This window comes from Melospiza georgiana, chromosome 1 (genome assembly GCF_028018845.1).
Source record: "Melospiza georgiana isolate bMelGeo1 chromosome 1, bMelGeo1.pri, whole genome shotgun sequence".
In the NCBI taxonomy this organism is placed as follows: Eukaryota; Metazoa; Chordata; class Aves; order Passeriformes; family Passerellidae; genus Melospiza; species Melospiza georgiana.
Genome location: NC_080430.1, coordinates 146,581,764 through 146,604,499, shown reverse-complemented (window position 1 = coordinate 146,604,499; position 22,736 = coordinate 146,581,764). Strand labels below are relative to the sequence as shown.

The 22,736-nt window shown below is 39.2% G+C and overlaps 1 protein-coding gene across 1 annotated transcript in view; it reads right to left on the bottom strand.

Moving 5' to 3' along the window:
• The window catches only part of TG (thyroglobulin), a 149,027-nt gene that overhangs the window by 88,570 nt on the left and 37,721 nt on the right, over positions 1–22,736 (bottom strand). Inside the window, exons 21-34 of the mRNA XM_058024912.1 lie at positions 20,461–20,610; positions 18,773–18,943; positions 15,796–15,918; positions 14,009–14,124; positions 13,270–13,378; positions 11,897–12,094; positions 9,847–10,014; positions 9,253–9,318; positions 8,467–8,547; positions 6,245–6,382; positions 4,941–5,117; positions 3,881–3,992; positions 3,316–3,395; positions 1,651–1,794 (exon numbers count right to left, since the gene is read on the bottom strand). Coding sequence (XP_057880895.1) covers positions 1,651–1,794; positions 3,316–3,395; positions 3,881–3,992; positions 4,941–5,117; positions 6,245–6,382; positions 8,467–8,547; positions 9,253–9,318; positions 9,847–10,014; positions 11,897–12,094; positions 13,270–13,378; positions 14,009–14,124; positions 15,796–15,918; positions 18,773–18,943; positions 20,461–20,610 — 1,833 coding nt within the window. The remainder of the gene's footprint in view (positions 1–1,650; positions 1,795–3,315; positions 3,396–3,880; positions 3,993–4,940; positions 5,118–6,244; positions 6,383–8,466; positions 8,548–9,252; positions 9,319–9,846; positions 10,015–11,896; positions 12,095–13,269; positions 13,379–14,008; positions 14,125–15,795; positions 15,919–18,772; positions 18,944–20,460; positions 20,611–22,736) is intronic.

Below are 22,736 nucleotides of genomic sequence, written 5' to 3'. Positions count from 1 at the left end.
TTTGTTCCTTTTCCTGGTTCTCAGGCCCTCAACACACAGCAGAACTGATACAAATATTTTTCTGTAAATATCTCCATTTGCATAAACATCTGTGCCCTGTTGAGTGGTATGGTGGAAACACATCTGTAGCTCCCTCAATGCATAAGGAAATGTCACTGTCTCTCTTAACATTCCCTACTTTGCATACACCAGGGCTCCTCTTCATCATCTCTCTGTCTGGCACGTGAGAAACAGCCTTTATTTTCTGTTGGTTCTTTGTCAACAAGGGGAAAACAATTCCAAGAAATGGAAGTGTATCCAAACCACTGCTGTCCTTCTTTGCTCCACCTTTCTTTGTTTCGCTTTTAGCCCTGTCTGTATCTCAAGTCCCCCTGCCACCAGGATGCTGCCATTGCTTTAGCAGGGTGTTGTTCCCTTCCTCTAAGTGCCAGACCCTCAGCCCACCCCCTCCCAGCTTCCAAAATGCTTCCATGCTGTCTCTACCCTTTAACAAGGGCTGCCCCACAAGAGGACATGGATGGCTCTGTGGGCACAGGGACAGTGCAAGACTTGAAAAGCTCTAAACTCAGTTTACATTTCTGACACTTAGAGTGTGAATGAAGGTTTTGTTTATCAACACTGTAAAATACACTGAATTGACATAATATCTGATCCATCTCTACACAGCTTTAACTGGATTATCTTTCTATCCCATTCCCTGGACAATAGATATCCATGCTTTGTGCCCCCCTCTCCTCTCAGCTATCAGCCCTTCTCTACTCTGCAAGAACTAAGGGTATAATCCAGTATAAAAGTAGAAAAAAGTATTCCTTATTCAAAAATTTTCCCTGATTTTGTCAACATACCAGACTTGCCCCCATGGGGGCTCTCAGCTCAGGAGTTGTGTCTGTATGAACAAGAAACAGGCTGTCCTCCCATAAAGGGAGACAAACTCAGATGGGCAATTGCTTTCCTTATTCTTTCAGTCATGCAAAATCAGAGCTTAAGAAAGTAGAACTAGACTTGCCCAAAAGGAGTGTGACAAATGGGAAGCCCATTTAAAGTTTTCAAAACAGCAATGACGCTTTTCTTTCTCCACAGAAAATAAAATCCATCTTCACTAGGAGTGGTTTTGATTCCTCCCCAGAAAACAACACAACACCTCATAATTGCTCTTCTGTTTAAACACCTGATGGCTTCTTGCTGCTTGAAAAACACAAGTCTGCTTTGGAATTTGATCTTGATCCTTTCTTTAACCAAAACAACCAGAATGGAATTTTAAATTCTGCAGCAAACCCAAATCTTTTGAGGTTATGCATCCACATGGATGGTAAAATCCTAAGCCCAGGAATGAGAAACAAAGAATGGTTTCCTGATCAGGACTGCGCAGTGAGGTAAAATGTATTTAAATTCTGACACTGGCCACAAGTTTCTGATATAATGTAAGAAATTAAATTATGCATCTTTGATGTATTGCTATTCCTTTTCTATTAAAATGGACATCAAATTGCACCCTTCTTTCCTTTGCACATACTTGTTTGCCTTGTCTACTTGAGGTCCTTGCAAATGGGTCCTACAGCTGGAAGCTGGAATTTTCACACACTGAAGCCAAATAATAAACTTCAATGTGCAGAAATCCACTAGAAAGGTCATGTGTCCTGCATCACTTACCAGGCTTTTGATACCAGCCAAATGGGTGTATTTTGACTTCAGCATCTGGTGAAGTGCAGTTTGAAATGTGCCAAGAACTTCTTGTTTCCTCAGCACAGGTCTGGATTCCAAGGCTGTTCAGAGTCACACACACAATCTTCCCACCTGCCAAGGATGCACGTGGTTATAGAAATAAGGAAGAAAATTTTCCTTTGCTAGACAGTGTTGTGAAGAAAAAGAACACAGCATGGCTCCACTGAGTGTTAAGTGAAATTCAACCAACTTAGAAATCAAAGGACGGAAATACCTGAAATGAGGCAAATGATTGAAACTAGTGCTGAAAAATCCCACTGAATTCATTGTGAGGGAAGGTGGGTGCCAGCATTAAAATCCATTATAATCCAAATCACAGTGAATTTCACTGAGCAAAGGTCACAACTCTGAGCAAGGAGCCCTTCCATGTTAATGCAATCAAAAATCTGCATGTATTTTGAAACATGTTCCCTACTTACATAAAGATAAAAATTCTTTAAAAGCTCTAGTGTAAATAATTTTGTTCCTGAAAACTATGGAGAGTTTGAAACACAGTTTCATTGAAGATTTCAGCTCATGTTAAAATCACTATTGAAAGTTCTCTTGAATAAATGAGTGCCAAGACTGGATGTCTGAAATGTCATAGATATTAAATATTAATCAGATAAAATAAAAATGGTTCCATTTTGCATGTTGGGCAACTTAAATTTTTCTATTTATTTTAGAAATACTTCAAGAAACTCAAAATCATATTCAGTTAAGACTTCAGATTTTACATGATCATATGGAGGCATGAAAACTATCAACTATTTTTTATTTGCACATTAATTCTTATCCAAAACACACTGGATTAATTTCATAGGCCATTCACTTTTGACCAAGTGAAAATTTTGTCTGCTCAACAAAAAAAAAAAAGAAAAGGGATTAAAAACATGCATTTCTGAAGCGTTTCAAATTCCAAAATGCATTATAAAACCAGCCCATTTAATGACCTCAGGGAGAGCTGATTAGCACATGACTCCACCAAAACCAAAGTTACACATTTCAGTGGCCTAAATCTGAATTTGTAATAACATATTAAAATCCTTTTAATTGACTTTGAGCTGGGTGTTATCCAGTTTCAAACACCAGCTGAAGACTTTGCTCCTCAAGCAGAAGACTAAAATTTGGGAGCAGAGAAGATCAGACAACCAAGCAAGCAAAAAGGCTAAACTGCCCCAGAATATCCACAGACATTATGTGCTTGCATGTACCTAATTTCAGTAATATTTAGGTTTCAGAGTCCTTTAAGCTTTAAAAAATGAAACAACATAAAAGGGGAAAAAATCACTAAAAGAAATCAAGTAACAGTTTGGAAAAGAAGTTGATGGATGACAAAAAACTGGAGTTTTATCAGTTTGAATTTTATGCTGTTGGAATTGCAGCCTGTTAAGGACTCATTCTCATGATGTTTTCTTAATAATTTCTGAAATGTGGAATGTATCATTGGACTGAATGCCTAGATATGGTTATGGTTACCCAAAAAGGTGCTGAAGAGAGGTACATGAGATCTGAAAGGGCTTTTAAAGTGCACTTCAGAGCAAAAGAAGGGTAAAATCAAGATATTGAAGAAAGACTGAAATTATTTTAGAAACAAAAACAGGGGGGAAATACCTGTCAGCTGTGAGTCATTAAAAAAGCCAAATCCTGTGCAACAGGGATCAGCATCACACCAACGCTCACACTCAAAAAACCTGGGAAAGGAAAAGCATTATCCATGAGAACCTGTAGAGATTGTGAACCTTTCACAATAAGGCTGCAGAACCAGCATACACACACACTTCCATACATTTTCCATATGTAGATGAAATTATGCTTGATTAGTATATTTATTAGACTTCATCTATTAATTTAGATAATTATTTTGATATCTGCCCTAAAAATATCAGCCTAAATTGATTTGGTATATCTTTGGTAAGGGATTTAACAGGCCAAATGGTAAATAGTAGCATTGTAAGTAACAATTATCATGTCTATAATTAATAATTATACAGATTATTATTTATAACTCAATTATAAATCTCCTTTAAATCATATGTTATCTTTTCTTCATTAAATACTCTCAAACAATGCAATTCTTTGATCAATACATCTGATTTCCTGTATCTGCATAACACAGCCTTGGAATTCCAGACATGGTTAAAATTCCAAGGAGAACAAAGGAACTTTCATGTCCTACCCATCTGAAACAGGTTTTCTGCTCATGTCAGTTTTATTCCTCACTGAGATTTCTGTTACTTTCTGGAATGGTACACGTGTGTAGAAGCTCTTCACAGAACTTTTAAGAGTCACTGGAAGGAAAAAGAAAAACAAAATTGGAATAATCAGTTTAACTTTGTTGTATACAAAAAATGGACAAGTAATCAAATGGTAGGGGTCCAGCCTGTGTTTTTATGCTGAGCTCTCATTGATTAAAAGATAGTTTCATGCTGTCACAGAAAATTCTGATTTTTTAAGCCTGAAGATGAATAAAAAATGACTGAGTGAAGGTTCTGAAAGCTTAGCAAATTACATCACCAAGGAAAGACTTCCAGACAGGCCCTTTGTTGCTGAGACCTGTTGATGCTACTTCTTCCACAAGGCCTTAAACTGGGATACAGCTCCAGACTCAAAGACTCCAGTGTGCTCATGCATTATTCAGCCCATGCTGCCCTTTGGGCTCCCCAAAATGACATGATTGAATAGCTCAGTTCATGGACCTTTACATTTGTCACAGCAAAATTACATGTTCCTGTGAAAACAGGCTTGTTTGTCCAGCTTTCTTTCATGTGCCCTATGAGAAAAACATTGAACTTCCCAAGTATCCAAAGAGCAAAGGTTAAAATTCACATCTAAAGCTCTGCATTTGCTAAAAGATATTTAAAGCAAAATAAGAATTACACTCAGTGCTTTCAGTTTTTGCATTATTTAGCTACTGTAGAAATTTTAATGGTAGATTGTGACATTCCAATGATATTCCTATTTCACCCATATTATAAAAGGGGCTAAAACTAAAATACAAATTTGAGATCCCCTTGGCCTCTCCGACTTGGGAATGGCTGATGTGGACAGAGTGAAATTTCCATTCTGAACTGAAAATGAAAAACCTTATCCCAAACAGCCTGACCTTCCCTTGCACCATCACATCCCAAGACTCATTTATACATGCAGACTTTTTATCTCAGAACCAACAGCCAAAAACACTGGCTTGCATTCCCAGGGTTAGAGCAGACATTATACATCCAAATAGCAAAACTTGCCTATTTTATGGTACAGTGTCTGTGGCTGCCAGGGTAGCACAGTTGCACAGTTTCCTGGTATTTGGTTGATGCTGCTGTCACAAACCTGTGCCTCTGGATAGAGGGTACACACAAAGTATTTGTCTGTGGCACTTTGCAGATCTGCCATTCGACAGAACTCTTCCTCTTGGGCACAACCTGGGGAGAAGGTCACGAACAGTTACACACACGAGGGTTCCTTTCCCTCTCTGCTCCCCTTCATGTTTTCAGAGCAAAGCTATCCATCAGCAAACAACTAAAAGGGAGAATTGCAATATTATCCTACTAATCTGCCAATTAATTAATTAATTAAAAGTGCGAGAGAACAAAGGACACATTCTGGCCCCAGTGGCACTCAAGAGCAGGTTTACCTGGAGAGCAGATAAAGAAGATCCAGCACAGCTACTTGGGGAGATAAATTCCCCAGCTGTAACAAGCATTACTCCAGTGCATTGGTCTCTCTTTAATATTTCAATTAATAAATATATCTTTCTTTTTTAGCAAATCTGACATAAAAATTGTATAATCATAAGAGAACTCTGCATCAGTCATGGTCTCTAACAAATAAAAAGGACAATAATGTCTACAATGTCTCAATAAGTTTTTTACAAAAAATATTTCTGAAGCATTCAAGCATCACACAAAATTAAACACAACTTTCCTAGAATCAACTATTCAAGACATTTGCTCACAGCAATTTGTTCTGAAGTTTGTCCCAGGGTAAGAGCACACTTTCAGAAAAGAAGCAAAGCTGTCAAACCCATTTCTTAATTGCCATGGCAATGGCTCCTATAACATGTGTGTCAATGCTTAATTTTAAACCATTTTAATGTTTTGGCCTCTTACAGTGCAGTCTGTGCACTGATTAGTACTCTTAGTTCTGACTTCCTGGTAGAGCTAGAAACTCTTCTCCATTTATGGCATCAAAATATAATTTATCACTAACCCAAATTATCTGCATTTTACCTTCTTTTACCACTGCTCCACCTCCCCGTTTGGAGTGGTACACTTCAAGAACAGCAGGGCATTGCCCAAGCTGTACCTTTGACTTTTCTTGCCCATGACAGGGGCACCCTGGTGGTGAATTATGGGCACCCTTTCTGCCATAGCAGGCAAAGACTGTAAGCAATAAACAAACATTGGCAATTCCCATTAAAATTTTAGAAGTTGTCTACAAAAAAAACCCTCAAAGTCCAAAGTTTTTACTCAATATTATTATAACACTTGTTAAAAGACTTTATTTAGTTATTATCCCCTGCAGAATAGCAGTCCCCATGATGCCTTACGTGTGAGACACCACAGCAGAGCTTCCTCAGCTGAGTACGTCTGCCTGAAGACCCAATACTGCTGGTAAGGGAGGGAGTAGTTCTGGTCACTTTGTATCTGGCTGTTGTCCATTAGGTAGAAAAGATCCTTCGTGGAATCTGAGATACAAACAAACAAAGCATTCCACAAAAAAAATTAACTATGATCTGGAATGAATTAAATTTATTTATATATAAAATTCTGCATTTCTCAGTAAAACAGCTGCAATCATTTTGTAGGGCTAGAATACACCAAAGCCTGCTTTTAATAACAGAATTGTCCACCCACAGTGACTCTCCTGTAGGCAGTGTCTCCTCACTGAGCTGCACTGTACAAAATAGCACTGCCAGACTGTTTCCAACACCCAAAAACTGATGAGAATTCCTGCTCCTAGAAATTAGAGGGTTTGCTCTACTCTGTCATGTGACACAATATCCTAACAGTGAAGTATGAGGATTCAGAGGATGTTTGTAATTCCTTAATTTATGTTTTGTTAATTCAGAATAGAGCAGTTTCCTTACATTCCCTTGAGAGTCTTTCACACCTCTCAGTCTCAAAAGTTTTCTTGACAAGCTTAATACCTATTTCAGTCATTTAAGCTCATTTTTCTGAATTTAAGCTCCCACAGACCACATTAAATAACTCATTTCTGTCACCTGCTTGTGAACTTTAGGCATGTATGCAGTGATTTATATCTCCTGAGCTCCCTCTGAAACAATCAATCACAGCTATTTTCTTGTTCCCAAATTCATCCCCTTAAATAAGGGTCCAGTATTAAAAGAAATGGACACTCTTCACTGATCTCTTGAAAATTTCTTCATAAACACTTTCTTATTTATCAAATATCATCAGCAGATCTCAACCCCAGTTCCAACATTGTGAGACTTTGTGAGACTAAATTGTGAGACTAAATCTCACATGCAGTGAAATATTCAGACAATAATGAAAACAAGAAGTAAAGACATGCTGATGATTGCTGTTGAAGTGCAGAAGCACCTACTGGCATGCTGAAAATGCACTGTAGTTTTGACTTTTCTATCAGAAACTAGAAAGGATATGTTGCCCTGTGTTTTACAAATTATTATCAAGTGGTAACAACTCTGTAGACATTTTACCAGATGCATTCATGACTTCCTAAAAAAGGTAACCTGTAATTCCTGTTACCTCTCAAGTCATAACTTCAACCTTCAGTTTCTCTTGAACAGCTGGTGCCAAGACTGAGATTTAGGGATGGAGGTAAAACTGCATTCCTTGCATAACTGCAGGTTTTAATGATATCATCAGCCCCAGCAAGGCAAATGGAGAACCCTGAGGGCTGCACTCATGCCTTAGCAGGTAAATGCAAGATAATTTCAACCACCATAGTAAGTGCATTTTTTTTCTCTCTCTTTTTAAGTCTAGACTTTAAAAAGCCCCTAACTGTATAGGAGCTCTGCTAGGTTAATGGACATTTCTAGGTTTTTAATTAGATTAGTTTATTTTCCTTTTAAATACCATAAGCAATTCACTTTCTTTTAGGATTTTACACATATTAAATCATGTGCTCAGACATTCATCAAGGCTCCTCAGCAAAGATTCTAATTCATTAAAAATTAATCTAGGTGCTCCTCAAACTCCAGTGCTCACTTTCTCTTAGGATTATGGTGCTGAAGGCCCCAGTGAACTCCAGTAACTTCCTACAAATTATTTTGGACCTATACATGACTTCATATAACAAAGAGCAAACACTGGAATAACAAAGGACCAAAGAGAAGCTTACAGGTCCCTCACTATAATCATGAATGGAAGAAACACTTGTGACTGCATTTCATCCTGGGTTTCTCTATGCCCTGTATTTACAATCACACTGTCAGTAGTAGCAAATATTTCATTCCTGGGTTTATGTGAAATTTTTTTCTCAGTCAAATAATAGTTCCTGTGCCTCTTCAGCTCTGTAAGTCTGACAGAACAAGTTTCACATTGAACATTTTAACACCTTAATTTCCAGCCTGTCCTGGCAAGGTAAGAATTATAAAGCCAGGCCTATGTGTTGAACATCTTTCTCAAAACCTGTATCAGGCATCCTGCTTCAGGGAAATCCTCTGGAATTTACAATACCTATACCATAATGAACATGTAGCAATATAGGACATTTTCTGGTTAAATTCTGCACTCCCTCCCTGCTCTCTTCTATTGCCTGCTCTGTCTGCTATTGCTCAAATACCTGATAACACCAGATCATCCTTTGTCTCCAAGGCAGCAGCCTCACACAGAGAGGTTTTCATCCGGGTGGCCATATCAGAGTCTGGAATGAAACAGGAATCAAAGAGCAGAGTAATTCCCTTTATCTTTCTTTCACAAGACAAAATAATCCTCAGCTCCCAAAAATTGAACAAATATATAAAGTGCACCACCTAGGAAAATTCCTTTGGTAGTTCCTCCAAATTTTGAATCAAGAATGAGTAAAACTATTTCTGTATAGCTCTGGGGAGCACCTAAACCAAAATGCATTGTTTGGATGACAAAAACAAATGCCATATCCACAGCCACTCTGTATTCAGCATCAGCCCTCTGAAGGCTTTGTGCACTTACAAAGCACAAATTATTATTACAAATCATTTGTGCAATTCCTGCCATGTACATGGTGAGATTCAGAAAGCAAAATATACAATTATTCTGCTAATAAACATAACCCATGTAATTAGGCATAAAGTGCCAAATTATTATGGTACTTGGAGACTGATGGGACAAAGGCAGGTGTCTTCATGATATTGTTTTCAAGGATACTAAAATTATCTCAGACACAAGATTTTACCCAAATTTCATGAAAAACTGGCAGTAGAAGAATTACTCCAGATTACACATCCCTGCCCAAATAGGCGTCTGAGTTGTGTCTTAATTTGGATAGCTTGAAATGAAGTGACAATGACATTTCCATAATAGAACTGACTTCTGCCACACCCTACAGTTCATCATAAGTTTTTATAAGAAATTCTGTGAGATAACTTACCTCTCCACAGGTAAATTTCCTGGTAGGTAGTGAGATTTCTTTCTGCCTCTTCCATCAACTGAGAAGCTAATAAAGAAAAAATTTTGTTAGAACAACTGTTTAAATTAAACATGTTTTTTGAATGCTCAGAAATTGCATAGAAAACACATCACTAAGCTATGCATCACTTTGATAACAATATAAAAGTCTAAGGAAGAAGGTCCCAGGTGTTATGGGGATAGTCTGGGTCTAGGGTGCCAAACTTTACTCAATTTCCTATCATTGCTTTTACCATGTAGGTCTGAACATCTCCCTTTTTATCTTTGCTACAGACTCTACCTTTCTTTCAGATTATTGGCTTGGATCTGCCTGAATTAAATGCTGTAGGTATTACAGAGTGATATATTAAACACAGTCTCAACTTTCATTAATATTCATGTGGCAAAATGTGAGAGGTCCATTTATCCAGCAATGCATACAGCCAGAGAATTTTTATTCTCTTGTGATATGGATTTACTTGATAAAAGCATTGGAGCACAAGGGCAGGCTGGTGAATAAGACAGTGTCTATACAACAATTAAGGAGAATTGATGTAAATTGAGGTAATTCACTTACATCCACTGAACACTTGTCCTCCCAGGGTGAAAGAAAACCTCTCCTCCTTCTCATCATAGCTCACACCTTTACACACTTCCCCCATGGCTGAGGTTGGTGTTGGACTCCATCCTTTGACATTGCAGATCAGCACATCTGGGGAGCTCAGCAAACTGCACAGAATGGTACCTGGGGCAGGAAAAGACACAGCTGCATCACTGCACTGAGGCTTTGCACCTACCCAAGCCCCCCAGAAATTTCTCTAAGCTCCAGCTAAACCTGTGTTACTGAGAGAGGTACCCTTCAGTATTAATACCCAATAACCCCCAAAAAACCTAAATAAGCAAATTAGAATAATATGTTCAAGTTTGAGTACTAAGGTCAGCTACTCATACCCAAACTAAACATTTATAGCCTGTTTTTTAGGAATTTCAGGCACATACTATTATCAGTTAATAAAATATTACTGTTATCTGATAACACCCAACAATGTTCTCAGCCCTTCATAGCACCACAAGAGATACATCCAATCATTTGATAGTCTTAAAATCTCAGATTCTGAACAAAAAAAAAGCGCACTTGTACATTTTTACTACAATGGGTTCCTGAACTGGTGCCTGATTTCAGCCATCCCAGGCCTAAGTCTCCCTAGCACTGTGATGTGAGTTGGGGACCAAAGTGTTTAAGGCCACATGTTCTGGCATCAAAAATTACCATAACTTCTAGACAATACTCAGCTCTTACTTTGCACTTGGTGTCACAGCTAAGGCATTTCTAAGGTTTTACAATGCCCTCTCTAGCTTGTTTTTATGGACTGCGTACACAAGATATTGAATATGTTACCTTTTCCTTCTTTTTTCTTTCTTTTTAAGCAAAATGCCAGTCCAAGTAATGCATTTACCTGTAGAACTGATCCGAATAGTCACCCCAACCAAAGAGATATTCACCTTCTACACTCACAAGTAGAGAGAACCCAAAATTTGATTGTAAATGTATCGAGAAATGGACTTTACAAGGCCATCTAGAATACTGTGATGAAAAAAAGAAAAAGAAAAAAAAAGAGATGCCAAAACAGAGAATAATTTTCTGGAAATATTTTCTTGAAAACCTTCACAGATAATTTGTGACAGATTTTCACAGATTTTCTTAAATCTAGGATCAGTTTCCACTCCAAACTGGTGAAGTGCTTGTCACATATCAGCCACTAGCACATGCCTGGATTTCACAGAATCATAGAATATCCTGAGTTGGAAGAGACCCACAAGAATCATCAAGTCCAACTCCTGGGTGTTGATAGAGCTTGTCTTTAAGTCCTTGAGGCATGTCATTTAAAACTTCACATTTCCTACAGGAAATGCCTCTCCAGGAGGAAAGTAAATACTATGTCAGCTTGAAACTAAACTGCAAAAAGTAAGCACTGGCATAAAGTGCTTGAACTTGTTGGCAAAATCTGGTTGTGCCAAAGTCCCACCTCTGCCAGACTCCATCCATCCACTACCACTCTCTCTCCTAGACAGACATCCAGACCTGGGAGATTTTAGCATTTCTGCATGCAATTATATAATTTTGTCTCTCATCCTTTTTTCCTGCTCTTAAAAGGAAGCTGATTTTTATTTGCATCACAAGAACTCTGTCTGGAGGCACCTTCTTAGTTCCTGCATCCGCTGAAAGGCACCAACTTCTGGTAACCAAGCTGTCTATGTATGGAGAGAGGTGTTTTCAGAACAATTTGTCTCATCCAGATGGAGATGTCACACACACAGAGAACAGGCTGAGTTTGGGAAGAGACCCACAAGGATCCCTGAGTCCAATTCCTGGCCCTGCACAGAGTCCCACCATGCTCCCAAGAGCATTGCCCAAACACTGCTGGAACTCTCTCAGGCTTTTCCCTTCAAAATGCCCATTTTTGTTCCAAGAGCAGGCTGCTACCTAAGGTCTTGGCATTACTCAAACCTTCCCAACACCAAAGAAAAGTCAGTGATGCAGAGACAGGTATGGCGCAGAGGTGGGTGCACTGTGTCCAACGACTCCTGCTCATTTAGCACTGCTTTCCTGGGCAGGCAGGCAGTACCTGCATCCAGCAGGAGCTGGCTCAGGATGAACCCATCACAGCACGAGTCCTGGCTGCACTCCTGCCTGCAGAGCAGCTGAGCATCAGTCAGGGATGTGCTGGATGCTGGGAGCACCAGGGAGCGGTACACGCCCGACAGAACGTTCTGGAAGCCAGTCCTCTCAAAGGCCTTCAGTCCAGAGGAGCTGAATTCTGGTCCTGGGGAGACACAAAGGGAAAGGAGCTCAAGGGGTGCCCAAAGAATGTTTTAGAATTGCCTGCAGACTGGAGCTGGTTGAAAGTTTTATGATCAAAACTCAGTTTTAAAAGTCTTTTTCTGGGTTTTGAGTTTCAGAGGCAAGACAAGATCATCAAATGACGTGGTGCCATTATTCCTGAGTAGCTGGTTTAGTGCACTGCCAGCAAAGAGCTCCTAAACTGATCTATGCAGTAAGGTTGGTAACATTCCACCTTCAAGCACTCAGTTACACTGTTAGTAACTCCCAGATAAAAATGAAACAAATTTATCTCATTTAAAAAGTAAAATGTGTCATTTGGCCAGCATAGCTGCATCTGCAATTAAGACTTCTGCTAACTAGGAGGGTATGATTCATAGAATTTTGGATCTAGAAAACTAGAATAGATCTGGCATTTAAAAGATTATACTAAACACAACTAGCTCAGGGGACTTGATTTATTTTCAGGTGAGACTTAGATCTTCTATTTTTATTAATATTAATAAATAGTGCCTCAGAGGTTTGGATAGAAGTACAAAGAACATGGTAAAACCAAAGAGTTTTGACTCAAACCCTGCAGCATTTGATTATCTTGCTTCCAGTTTGGCAGGACAATTAAAGCTGGACACACAATTAATGTGGCGCTATCAGCCTCACTCAAGCCATAAATAAATAAATAAATAAAGTTTTTCTCATGCATTCATTAGTTCAGCTGAAATGTTTTAGGATTCATGGAGAGCTGTTTACTTCTTGGCTGGCATATTACTAGAACAATTCACAATCAAAAGTAAAGTGAAATTAAATTATGTACAGGCTGGTCATTAATAATGCCTTATGTATTCAAATAACAAACTGCTTAGTTAAGAGAAGTCATAACTAGAAATACATTGCAGAGATTTTGAGTTTTTATGGGACAAGTTGCTGGCAAAAATCATCAAAATGATTTGATGATTTCACAAAAGTATTCCTAATTTCTAGGGACCAAGATATGAAAGAAAGATTTGTTGAACCTTCTGGACTGCCACTAAATGTTGATCTCTTTAAAGTATTGTGTCTTCTTAAACAAAGATGCTCTCAAATTTAGTCCTGATCCTCTACAGAAGTAACTACCAGCTTGGACACAGAGTCAGAGTTAGGTGAGGGATTCACGTCTGGTACCTCTCTTCAAAAAGGCCATCAGGGCATCTCCCTCTGGGCTCCTGACACGCAGCAAGCAGCTGAGGCCACTGATGCTGGTGGCAGCAGGGTTCCCCAGGACACCTTGCACCTGAGACAGAAAACAGGCAAGCAAAATAAATACAACCGAATGGATTTCCTCTCCTAAAATACATTTTCTTTATTAAGAAACTCATGGGGAGCAATGAGCAACACAAAGGTTATCATAGCACAACTCCATGTGGACATTTTTTACTCTTTCTCATACAGACAATTTTTACACAATCCAAATGAGATTTCAGCTCCTCAATGCCACATTGCTGTTTAAAGTAGTAAATAGGAAAATGGCACAGTGATAAAGAGCACACAGTTCAAACCCTGGGCTACAGGAAGGGACTTGGGAAGTAGGATTTTTTCAGGTGGCCTGATTACCAACCTGGCTACTTCTAGTTTGGACAATCCAGATTAACCCTCTTTTTAAACCAACCTGATATCCTATCTGCAGGTGCTCAGCATGATTTAGGGAAAACAGTGCTGTGTGATGTTTCAAACACTGAGGTATTCAGATGTCATTTTTGGAAACATCTGGGTGTATAGCTTCTTTACAGGGATTCATCACTGCCATGGGGAAGAGCAATGTCCAAGGGGTTAGGGGACAGCCTGCCTTTCTTCTGTGATCTTTACTTACATTGGACACACAGCACTGTGATAAACATATATTTTTAAATATGATCATTCTTACCAATCCAGAGGTGGTGCAGTTGAAGTTGGCTTCAGCAGCACTGTATAACTCACAGAGCACTTCAGTACCAGCAGGAGTTACAGTGGCAAAGCCACAGGCATCTTCCCTCTCACAGCCTGAAAAACAGGAAGGAAATTTTAGGTTTCCAAGTACCTCACATGAATATTTGCTACAAATTCCACAGTTTATTGCTACTTATGAAAATTTCCTTATGTCTATCACACATGAATTTAATTAGCCAAATGAACTTTAGTACTCAACTACTTTAATAGAGAATTAAGTACTTTAAATTGAATTAAATTAATGCAGAAAGTTGTTCATCACCTGATGATATAAACAGCTGAGACAGGTCTGACCACACACCCAAATACTTAAAGTCTGCTGACAATTTTGCCTGAGGCAGGACTCTCATGAACCACTTTGCCAGCACATCACATCTGTCTGATACAGTAACCCCATGGCAAGGAGGTTGTGACAAATATCAGAGTGATAGGAAGGAGGGAAACCTCTAATTTCAAATTCTTCAATCATGCTGGCTGCCCCTGCAGCAATCCTCTGGCCTCTGTAAGGGAGAAAGAGCCATCCCTGGCCAGTTTAAGGGAGAAAGAGCCGTCCCCTCCAGATTTAGGGGAAGATCCTTCTGCCCTTACACATTCACCATTAACTTAATGCCACAACTCTGCTCCTAGCCCAGGTGAAACACTTTCTAAATCTTTAGTATAAAATCAACCACCTTAGATCAAAACATCAGCTGAAATGCAAGCTCAACTATCTGACCTTAGAGGGATAGATTAACCCTCCCCCCTCAGTGAGAACTTCAGCAGTAATATTTTCTAGTTGTGGCACCATTAATTTACACAACTTAACAAAGAAAACACAGCTATGAGAGAGATGGAACCAGATTGGTTGGCAGAGGGGCATGATTTTGTCCCCAGCTCTCTCAGTTCAGTGTCTTGATTTTGAAGATATCAATTTTCAGGGGAAGGTGCAAGAAATCTTACAGTATAGAGCCAGGATGAGCTCATGAAGGAAGATCATCCTAGTAATAAAAGGCTTCACATATTCAGTTCTCAGCATGAGAGGTGATTGCGCCAACTAGACCATGGCATATGACACAAAGCCACTGATTTGTCAGAATTTTGGACATCTCTATTACTACAGAGAGTTTTTACTTTGAACTTTGCCTCCTTTCACAGCCTGAGCTTTAGGAGACACAAGGTGAGACTGACTCAAAGCACCCTGAAAGCAGTGTGCTGATTCCTCTGGGTTCTAGGTGATTCTGAACCAACTTACACTAGATGCAATATAGTAGATAACTGCAAAAATTGGCAGAGGAATATCTCTGAACTCCTTATAATGCCCTTCTGATGTAAGCAATGATGATTATTCCAATTTATGTGCCAATCAGATATTTTTTGAAGAAGTAAAAGCTGTCTTTTCGTATGTTCTGAACACCTAATTCTTCTTTTGTCTGCACATCTGCACAGTCTGATGAATGTTTCCTGGTTTAAATCTCAATTCTCACTCATATTGCAAACTACATCAACTGGCTTTAAAGTCAGATGACTTGTCTGAAGTAGTATGTAAAGTCAGAAGACTCTTTCTGACAGAAACATCAATCTCTTCTCTGAACCAAGGCCACCAAAAGTTGTAAATATCTTGCAGTTAATTAGTTAGAAACTGCAGAACATATATTTCATCCAGGAACTTAACTATAAACTCACATGAAAATATTATTATTTGCCACAATTATTAGTGTTGCCTCTACAGGCAACACTTTTTCTCACCTGAAATGCACTGAAAATATGTGCTTTGCAGATCTCCCCCAAATGACTGGGACTGAAGTATTTGAGCTTCTTCTGATCCATAAATCAGGTTGGAGGCAGGAACTCTTTCAAATTTTCTGAGCACTAAAACAAAGACAACAAAAAACCCCAATCAAGTAGTATTATCAGTTTCCATGCTGCAAACAAAGACTTTAGGTAGAAATTAAGCTTGAAGAATTCTGTGGGGAAAGGGGTTTGCTCATTAAATGATGTACCATAACCTCACAGATAATTTGGGAGACAGATGGCGTGAGGGTAGAATTTCTGCTTTGGAATAAAAAGTGTCACAAGATGTTTTAAAAACCAGTTAGCCAGGAGTGGGTTGGGATTTTACTTTTCAGTGAGGGTTCTCTTCCAGCAGCAGACCTGCCATCTCTCATTACTTGTTCGGGGCATTGAACCAGCTATTGAGTCAAAGGGGAAACAACCTTTCTCCAATCAGACACAGAAACAAGAACCAGCTCCAGAAGCACTTGGTTAGGCAGGAAACCCAGAAACACAACAGCCTGATCTCAGCTGTGGGAAATAGTAAAGGTAAGAAGATTTTCAGAAAGCTGGGAAAAGCAGGCATTAGAAACAGAAAGAGCAGAGAAATTAGAACTAGCTGCAGCTGCAAAGTTTGAGAGTAGAAAAAGTTACAACAGTACAGCAAGCAAGACATGATACAATAGCTTGAGTTTTGGGCTTGGCTAAGATAGACCTTAAGAGTGCAGAAAAAATATGCTTAGCAAGACAGTAGAAGGTTTTAAGCTTAAGAATGAAATATTGTGTATTGTTAATAGAAAGCAGACAAACAAGCATTGTGTGAAGCAGGTATCCATGTGCTTTTAGTGATTGGCTAGAACAATTGTCTGTAAGCTTTAGCAGTGGGCTATTGGCTAGAAAGTTTTTAAAATGTTCTGTAACAAAGAAATCTTTGGCTGTTGCTAGCAGTAAGCGAGCTTTTGTCATTTTTCTATTGACTCAGCCATGCAATGAGGCTGATGCTGTAATAAAAGCTCAAGGAATGCACCCCAGCAGTCCCGTTCTGTTTGTGAAAAGAGAAAACTTCCCAACACATCCAAAGCTATATCCAAGACATTATGTCCCACATGCTGCTGTATTACTCCTCCATTCTACTTTTCACACCTGTCACTTTACTGACCAAACCATTTACCTGCTCCCTCTGCACTGGACCTGCCCATGTGTGAGGAGTCTGACAAGCAGCACTGTTTACACACTGGGAAAAGCTCATGGGGTCTAGAGATGCAAACCCCAAAGGTCACTAAATGGGATGAGGAATCTAATCCAGGCTCCAGAGAGTTTGGCCCTGTCTGTGCCCTGCAGAGGGTTACAGGCTGGTGTGAGGACACACGGTGGCACCACCACCCTTCTGAGGCTGCTGCTACCTCTGTTACCAGGGGTTGGTCACAGTCTGCCCACAGGTTGATGTACCAGTGTCACAGGCGTATTTTCTGAAAAATCCTTTTGCTGGGATTTTTCTCCTGAGAAGCTGAGGCCTCAGAAGCAAAATGCAAACAGTGATTATCTGCTGCTGTGGAATGCAACAGGTGCATCTTTGATTGGTCTCATGTGATTGTTTTTAATTAATGGCCAATCACAGCCCAGCTGTCTCTGACTCTGGTCAGTCACAAGATTTTATTATCATTCCTTTCTATTATTTTCTAACCTTCTGATGAAATTCTTTCTTCTATTATTTTAGTGTAGTTTCAATATATAATTTTCTTTTAATATAATATATATCATAAAATAATAAATCAGCCTTCTGAAACACGGAGTCAAGATTCTCATCTCTTCCCTCATCCTGGGACCCCTGTGGACACCACCACACACCAGCACATTTGAGAGAGCACAGCTCACCAAGCCCCCTGGCAGGGGCTTGGAAGTAGAGGATCTTTAAGATCCCTTCCAACCCAAGCCATTCTGTGATTCCATGACACATTGTTGCTGTGTTGATAAACAATCATAGATGAATTTTCAACAGTCATAAATATTTGCGGGGACGTCTTCTGGCATGACCCACAAAACCAAGTACAAATATCTACAACTGCTCCATCCTGCACAGAGTCAGAAATGCCCAAGCAGAAAGGGTCATGGTAACAGAAGAATTAAGATCCTGAGTCCTCTCTGCAGAGAAACATCCTAACAACTCCATGATTGAGAGCAACAGAGGCTTTCACCTCATGTTCATAACTGTGATCAGTCTCTGAGTATGCTCAGAGGAAAAAAAGTTATTTTAACTGAAGATAATTTTGCAACCTCTTCACAACTGAGGACTTTACTTTTCACACTCCTTCCACTGATCACACTTGTCATAAGACATTGCCTAATTCAAAGCACACCATGACATCAGTTTCTAAACAGAATATTCCATTAAATTCAATACCATGACTTTCTCTGTTTTTTCAAGTTTTTCATCCTTGAAAACCAGCATTTTGTAGCTGTATTCAGGCAGAAGTAACTTCTTCCAGCCTGCTAGGATGTGTTCCCCAAGTGATACCTTACAGCAGGGGCCCAGAGGATGATGTTATGTTGTGGCTCTGAGGTCATTGCTGAAAATATTCTATTTCCCATGAATACCCAGTTGAGGGATAATTTTACAAAGAAATTAATAATTCTGCTTCTTTCTCATTAGCCCTCCTCTCATTACTCTTTTGGGTTTTCAAGCAGAGAGCACAAGTCAGCACACATCAAAAGCTGGCAGCCATCTGAGAGTGCAGGAAACCTGCCTCTCTCTCTTCCCTTACCAGAAATAACTTCCCAGTGTAATCAAGAAATGCAAAACTAAGGAGGAATGTGGCTTAAGGCAGAGGCCACAAGTATTGGAAAGTGAATAACTATGGGACAATGAATCCCTATAAACTTTGGAGTACTCTTCATAAGGAAGCTTCACCTCTGAGGGGTCAAAGCATATCCAAAATATCCTTCTGCCACTTACCCAAGCACTGCTCATCTGTCAGGAGATCCTCTGTTTCAGTCCAGCCCAGGGCTGCCCCAGAGCTGTCCACACAGAAGGATTTCTTGGTGGCAGGGTCCTGCTGGGAAGGTCTGTACTGGCCATCTCCATCACACTGCAGGCCCTGCTCTCTGCTCTGGCACGGGGTGACACCTGGTGAAAGGGAGAGAAGGGAAAAAGGCTCTTTGATAGTGCTGACACTGGGTTTCACAGAGTTCAGAGGCTGGACGGGACCTCTGGAAGTTGTAAGGGCCACCTAGAGCTGGCTGTGCAGAACCCTGTCCAGATGGATTTCACCCATCTCCAAGGACTCCACAGCCTCCCTGGGCAACCTGGAAGTGACATCTTGGTTGCTCTCACAGCAAAAAAACATTTTCTGATGTTCAGAGGGAACCTCCTGTGCAGTCACTGGTCCTGCCAAAGCAGTAGGACAATGTTTCAGAGCTGTGGGACAAAAGTCTCCTGAGCACAGCAGAGACTTCACTGAAAATTAAGCTGAGATTTGCACAGCATTTGCACACTCTGAAGCATGGTAGTCTCACTGCTTTGTTGCTATTTCAATTTGTGTTTCAAACATTTTTTTTATTCTCTGTCCTGCATCAAATCTCTGTTGCTGTATTTCCAGTACTGTAAAGCAAAGTGAGGAGAAGGAGCTGTACTTTCATCCAGGTTTGTTCAGGGACTGCTGCAGTGGATCTGTGGAATGCTGTGAGCAATGAGAAGAGCTATCACACCACTAAATTCAGAAAAATCCTTCAGACTCTGCAAGGAGACAGCAGGGACTGAAAGAAAGGAGGGAGGTAATGTGTAACCTGGCCTTTTGGAGAAGGCTGGAGCTGAGGTGCAGCACAAAGGTAAAGTGGAAACCAGGCAGGGAACAGGATTAGTAAAAAAAATTGCAAATGGAAATTTTTAAACCCCAAGGAGCAAACTCTTGAGGACACAAGTCCAATACCTACCCAGGGAACACATACGGAAAAGAAGAATGACAACCATAGGCAAAAGCTAGTTGATATTGGGGTACATTACAATAAAAATGGGAGGTTTATCCCACTTAAGAGAACAAAGAGGCTGAAAGAGAACAAAGTAGACGATATACTCAATGACACTTCCCAAGAAGCCCATTCTTGTTACTCTTATTTATATATTATTTTATATAATTCTGTAGACAAAACTGAATTTGTGCCGAATAACTGATTTTCTGTACAGAACTGCATGAAAAAACCAAATCATTTAAGCTGAATTCATCAGCTTGAGTGAACATTTCAATAGTTGCTTTGTGAGAAGTGTTTGTATTTGAAGGGGAAAGAACTACACAAAACAAGACTATTTTAGTGTTCGTGGAAATGACAAAAAATGAACTTCATAAGAAGTTTCTTACTGATACTGAACACCCAGATATCATTCCTGAGGACAATGAACATGTCTAGAGGAACCACAACATCCTGGATGAGACTGACCACTTGTTTCTCATGCATTTTTGGTCAAAAAACCAGACAGTTTGTACTTTGTAAAATGATTTTGAATGTATGCAGAAGGGATCATATCCATCCAAAAACCCCCAGAGGGAGGATTAATTTTTTTTAAAAAAACTTAGAGATGAATAAAAAAAATCATTAGATATTTGAAGCCAGAAAATAAAGGATATGGAAAAAATTAGTCCAACTTACAGTGATCGGCAGTGATTGCTCCATAGGAGTTGGTAGTTTTGCCCACAGGACACTTGATACAGAAGGAATGTCCTGTCTGATACTGATAGTAGCCAAGAGGGCAGGGAATGCATTCATTGTTCTGGAAATAACTGCCTGGAGGACAAACAACTGCAAAGAGAACAATCACCTTATTACTCCTTTGCAATTCAACCACTTCTGGCATTTGCACACATGTGTGGGTGTGTATATATATATTTTTAAATACATACATATAAATATATAAATATATATGCATAATATGTATAAACATATAATATATTCGATATTAGATATTAGATATTAGATATAATGATAATATATAATATAATGATAATATATAATGCTGATAGATTTGCCATAGGCTTCAAGCTCTTCATATATGTATTTCTAAGTGGTAGAACAAAGTAAACACCCTTTAAGTGATCATTAAACTCTTCATGACAGGAAGATGTGCTGTGATATGTTTTCTCAGATCACCCAAAATCTCTTCTTGAATTAGAGCACATGAAGCTCTTTGGAAATGCCAAGTCCAGGGGTGATTCCCAGCTGTCAAATCCATTTGTAATAAGATAATGCAGGTGGATGAGTTGTGAAAGAAAATAAAGGAAGACAAGCTACAAAAAGGGTAACTTTTAAAACTACAAATAGAAACAGGAAGGTTCTGAGGAGCAGAAACTCCAAAACCATCATAAAGAAATCTACCATATGGTAACACTTTTATTCAGAATTCCTGGTAAAGAAATTTTTGTTAAGCACTTCCAAACTAAACAGTAAGGGCTGGATTAAAAGCCACTAGCTGTGCTCATGACAACCCAAACACAAAACAAAAAGGTGCTCCCAGTGATGTTCTTAGTCTGTATCTATATAATTTTCAAAGCAATCAGGAGCAATATTTCCAGCTGACCTGTTGCATATTACAGAGAAAATTCTTTGTCTTCTGGGATGTCATGGAATACTGTCTTTCCCTCCAGAGCATTCAGATGAACATTAAAGCAGAAGAGTTACAGACATATTTGCAGGACAATACCCCTGCTTGTTATTTCACAGCTGCTTCACAGATGTAGATTTCCTTCAAAACACAATCAAATGTATATTTTGGGACTTTGACAAGGTGCAAAACTTTATTTCTGTTCTTGCCCTGCACGCTGACAGAAGTTTAAGCTTCCATGAGAGAGAAACAGCAATGGAATATTGGCCATTCTCACTACAACCCATGTGATGAATTGCTGTTCTGGCCAACACACCAGAATGTAAATGAATTTAACTCATGGGACCACCTCAATTATAATAGACTAAAAAGACAGCTAGTAGGAAAATTGTCATATCTTCCTTCATCATCTGTAAATACTCCAGTGGGAAGGTCTGGGAGGATTCAACTGTGAGACTGAAATTTTCCTCCTAGTATGAATCAAGGCAATTACTCTGGGTAAAACACATATATAAAATCAATTACAGAATGAAAAAAATCCTGGATGAGTCAGAATTCTCCTTTCAAAAACCCATCATCTAATACACAAGTGTCTGATATGTTTTAAAGACAATTTCCAACACATGCAAAAAGCATAATAGTCATTGAACAACCGTAGAAATTACAATGAAATGAGAAATTCACACCTAAATTGAAGACAAAATGCAATGAATGAAGAGGCTAATTAAGCAATTAAAGTTTAAAAAGAAACAAATTAAGCTTTTCAAAGCATTCTGCTTTTCTTTTGTGGTTTTAGTCACAAGGTGAAAGAAACATCTGTGTTTCTTATCACATTTTGAGCAGGAAAAATTGCCTTTCATTTCAAATGTTGGATTGACAAAAGAGCACAAAGAACAGTAAAAATGTTGGTGCAGAATCACATTTTCTAGACTCTTTAACTCTTGGAGGGACCTATCAGTTCAGCTACAGGCCATGTTGATACAGTCACATGTAGGTTCAGTTTGACCCTACAAGTGAGACAAACCACTATATTGTACTTCTTTCAAGCATTGACATTAATACATTTTAACACCATAAGAAACTAAAGAACAACTTTCAACAAAAATATCAGAGCTAAGTGGTACCAGTGGGACCAAACTGTGCAAGCCTAAAAAAGCCTAAGGAAAAAATATTAAAAAAAGAAATAAAAATCACCAAATAGATAAATTTAATCCCTTGCTCCTGCCCATGAAATTTGGAACCTGGCCTCATTTCTAACTGGATTTGGGCTTCTGAGTACCAGGGGGAAAAGCTGCAAAATCCAGGCTGGGGAGCAGCTCACTGAAGT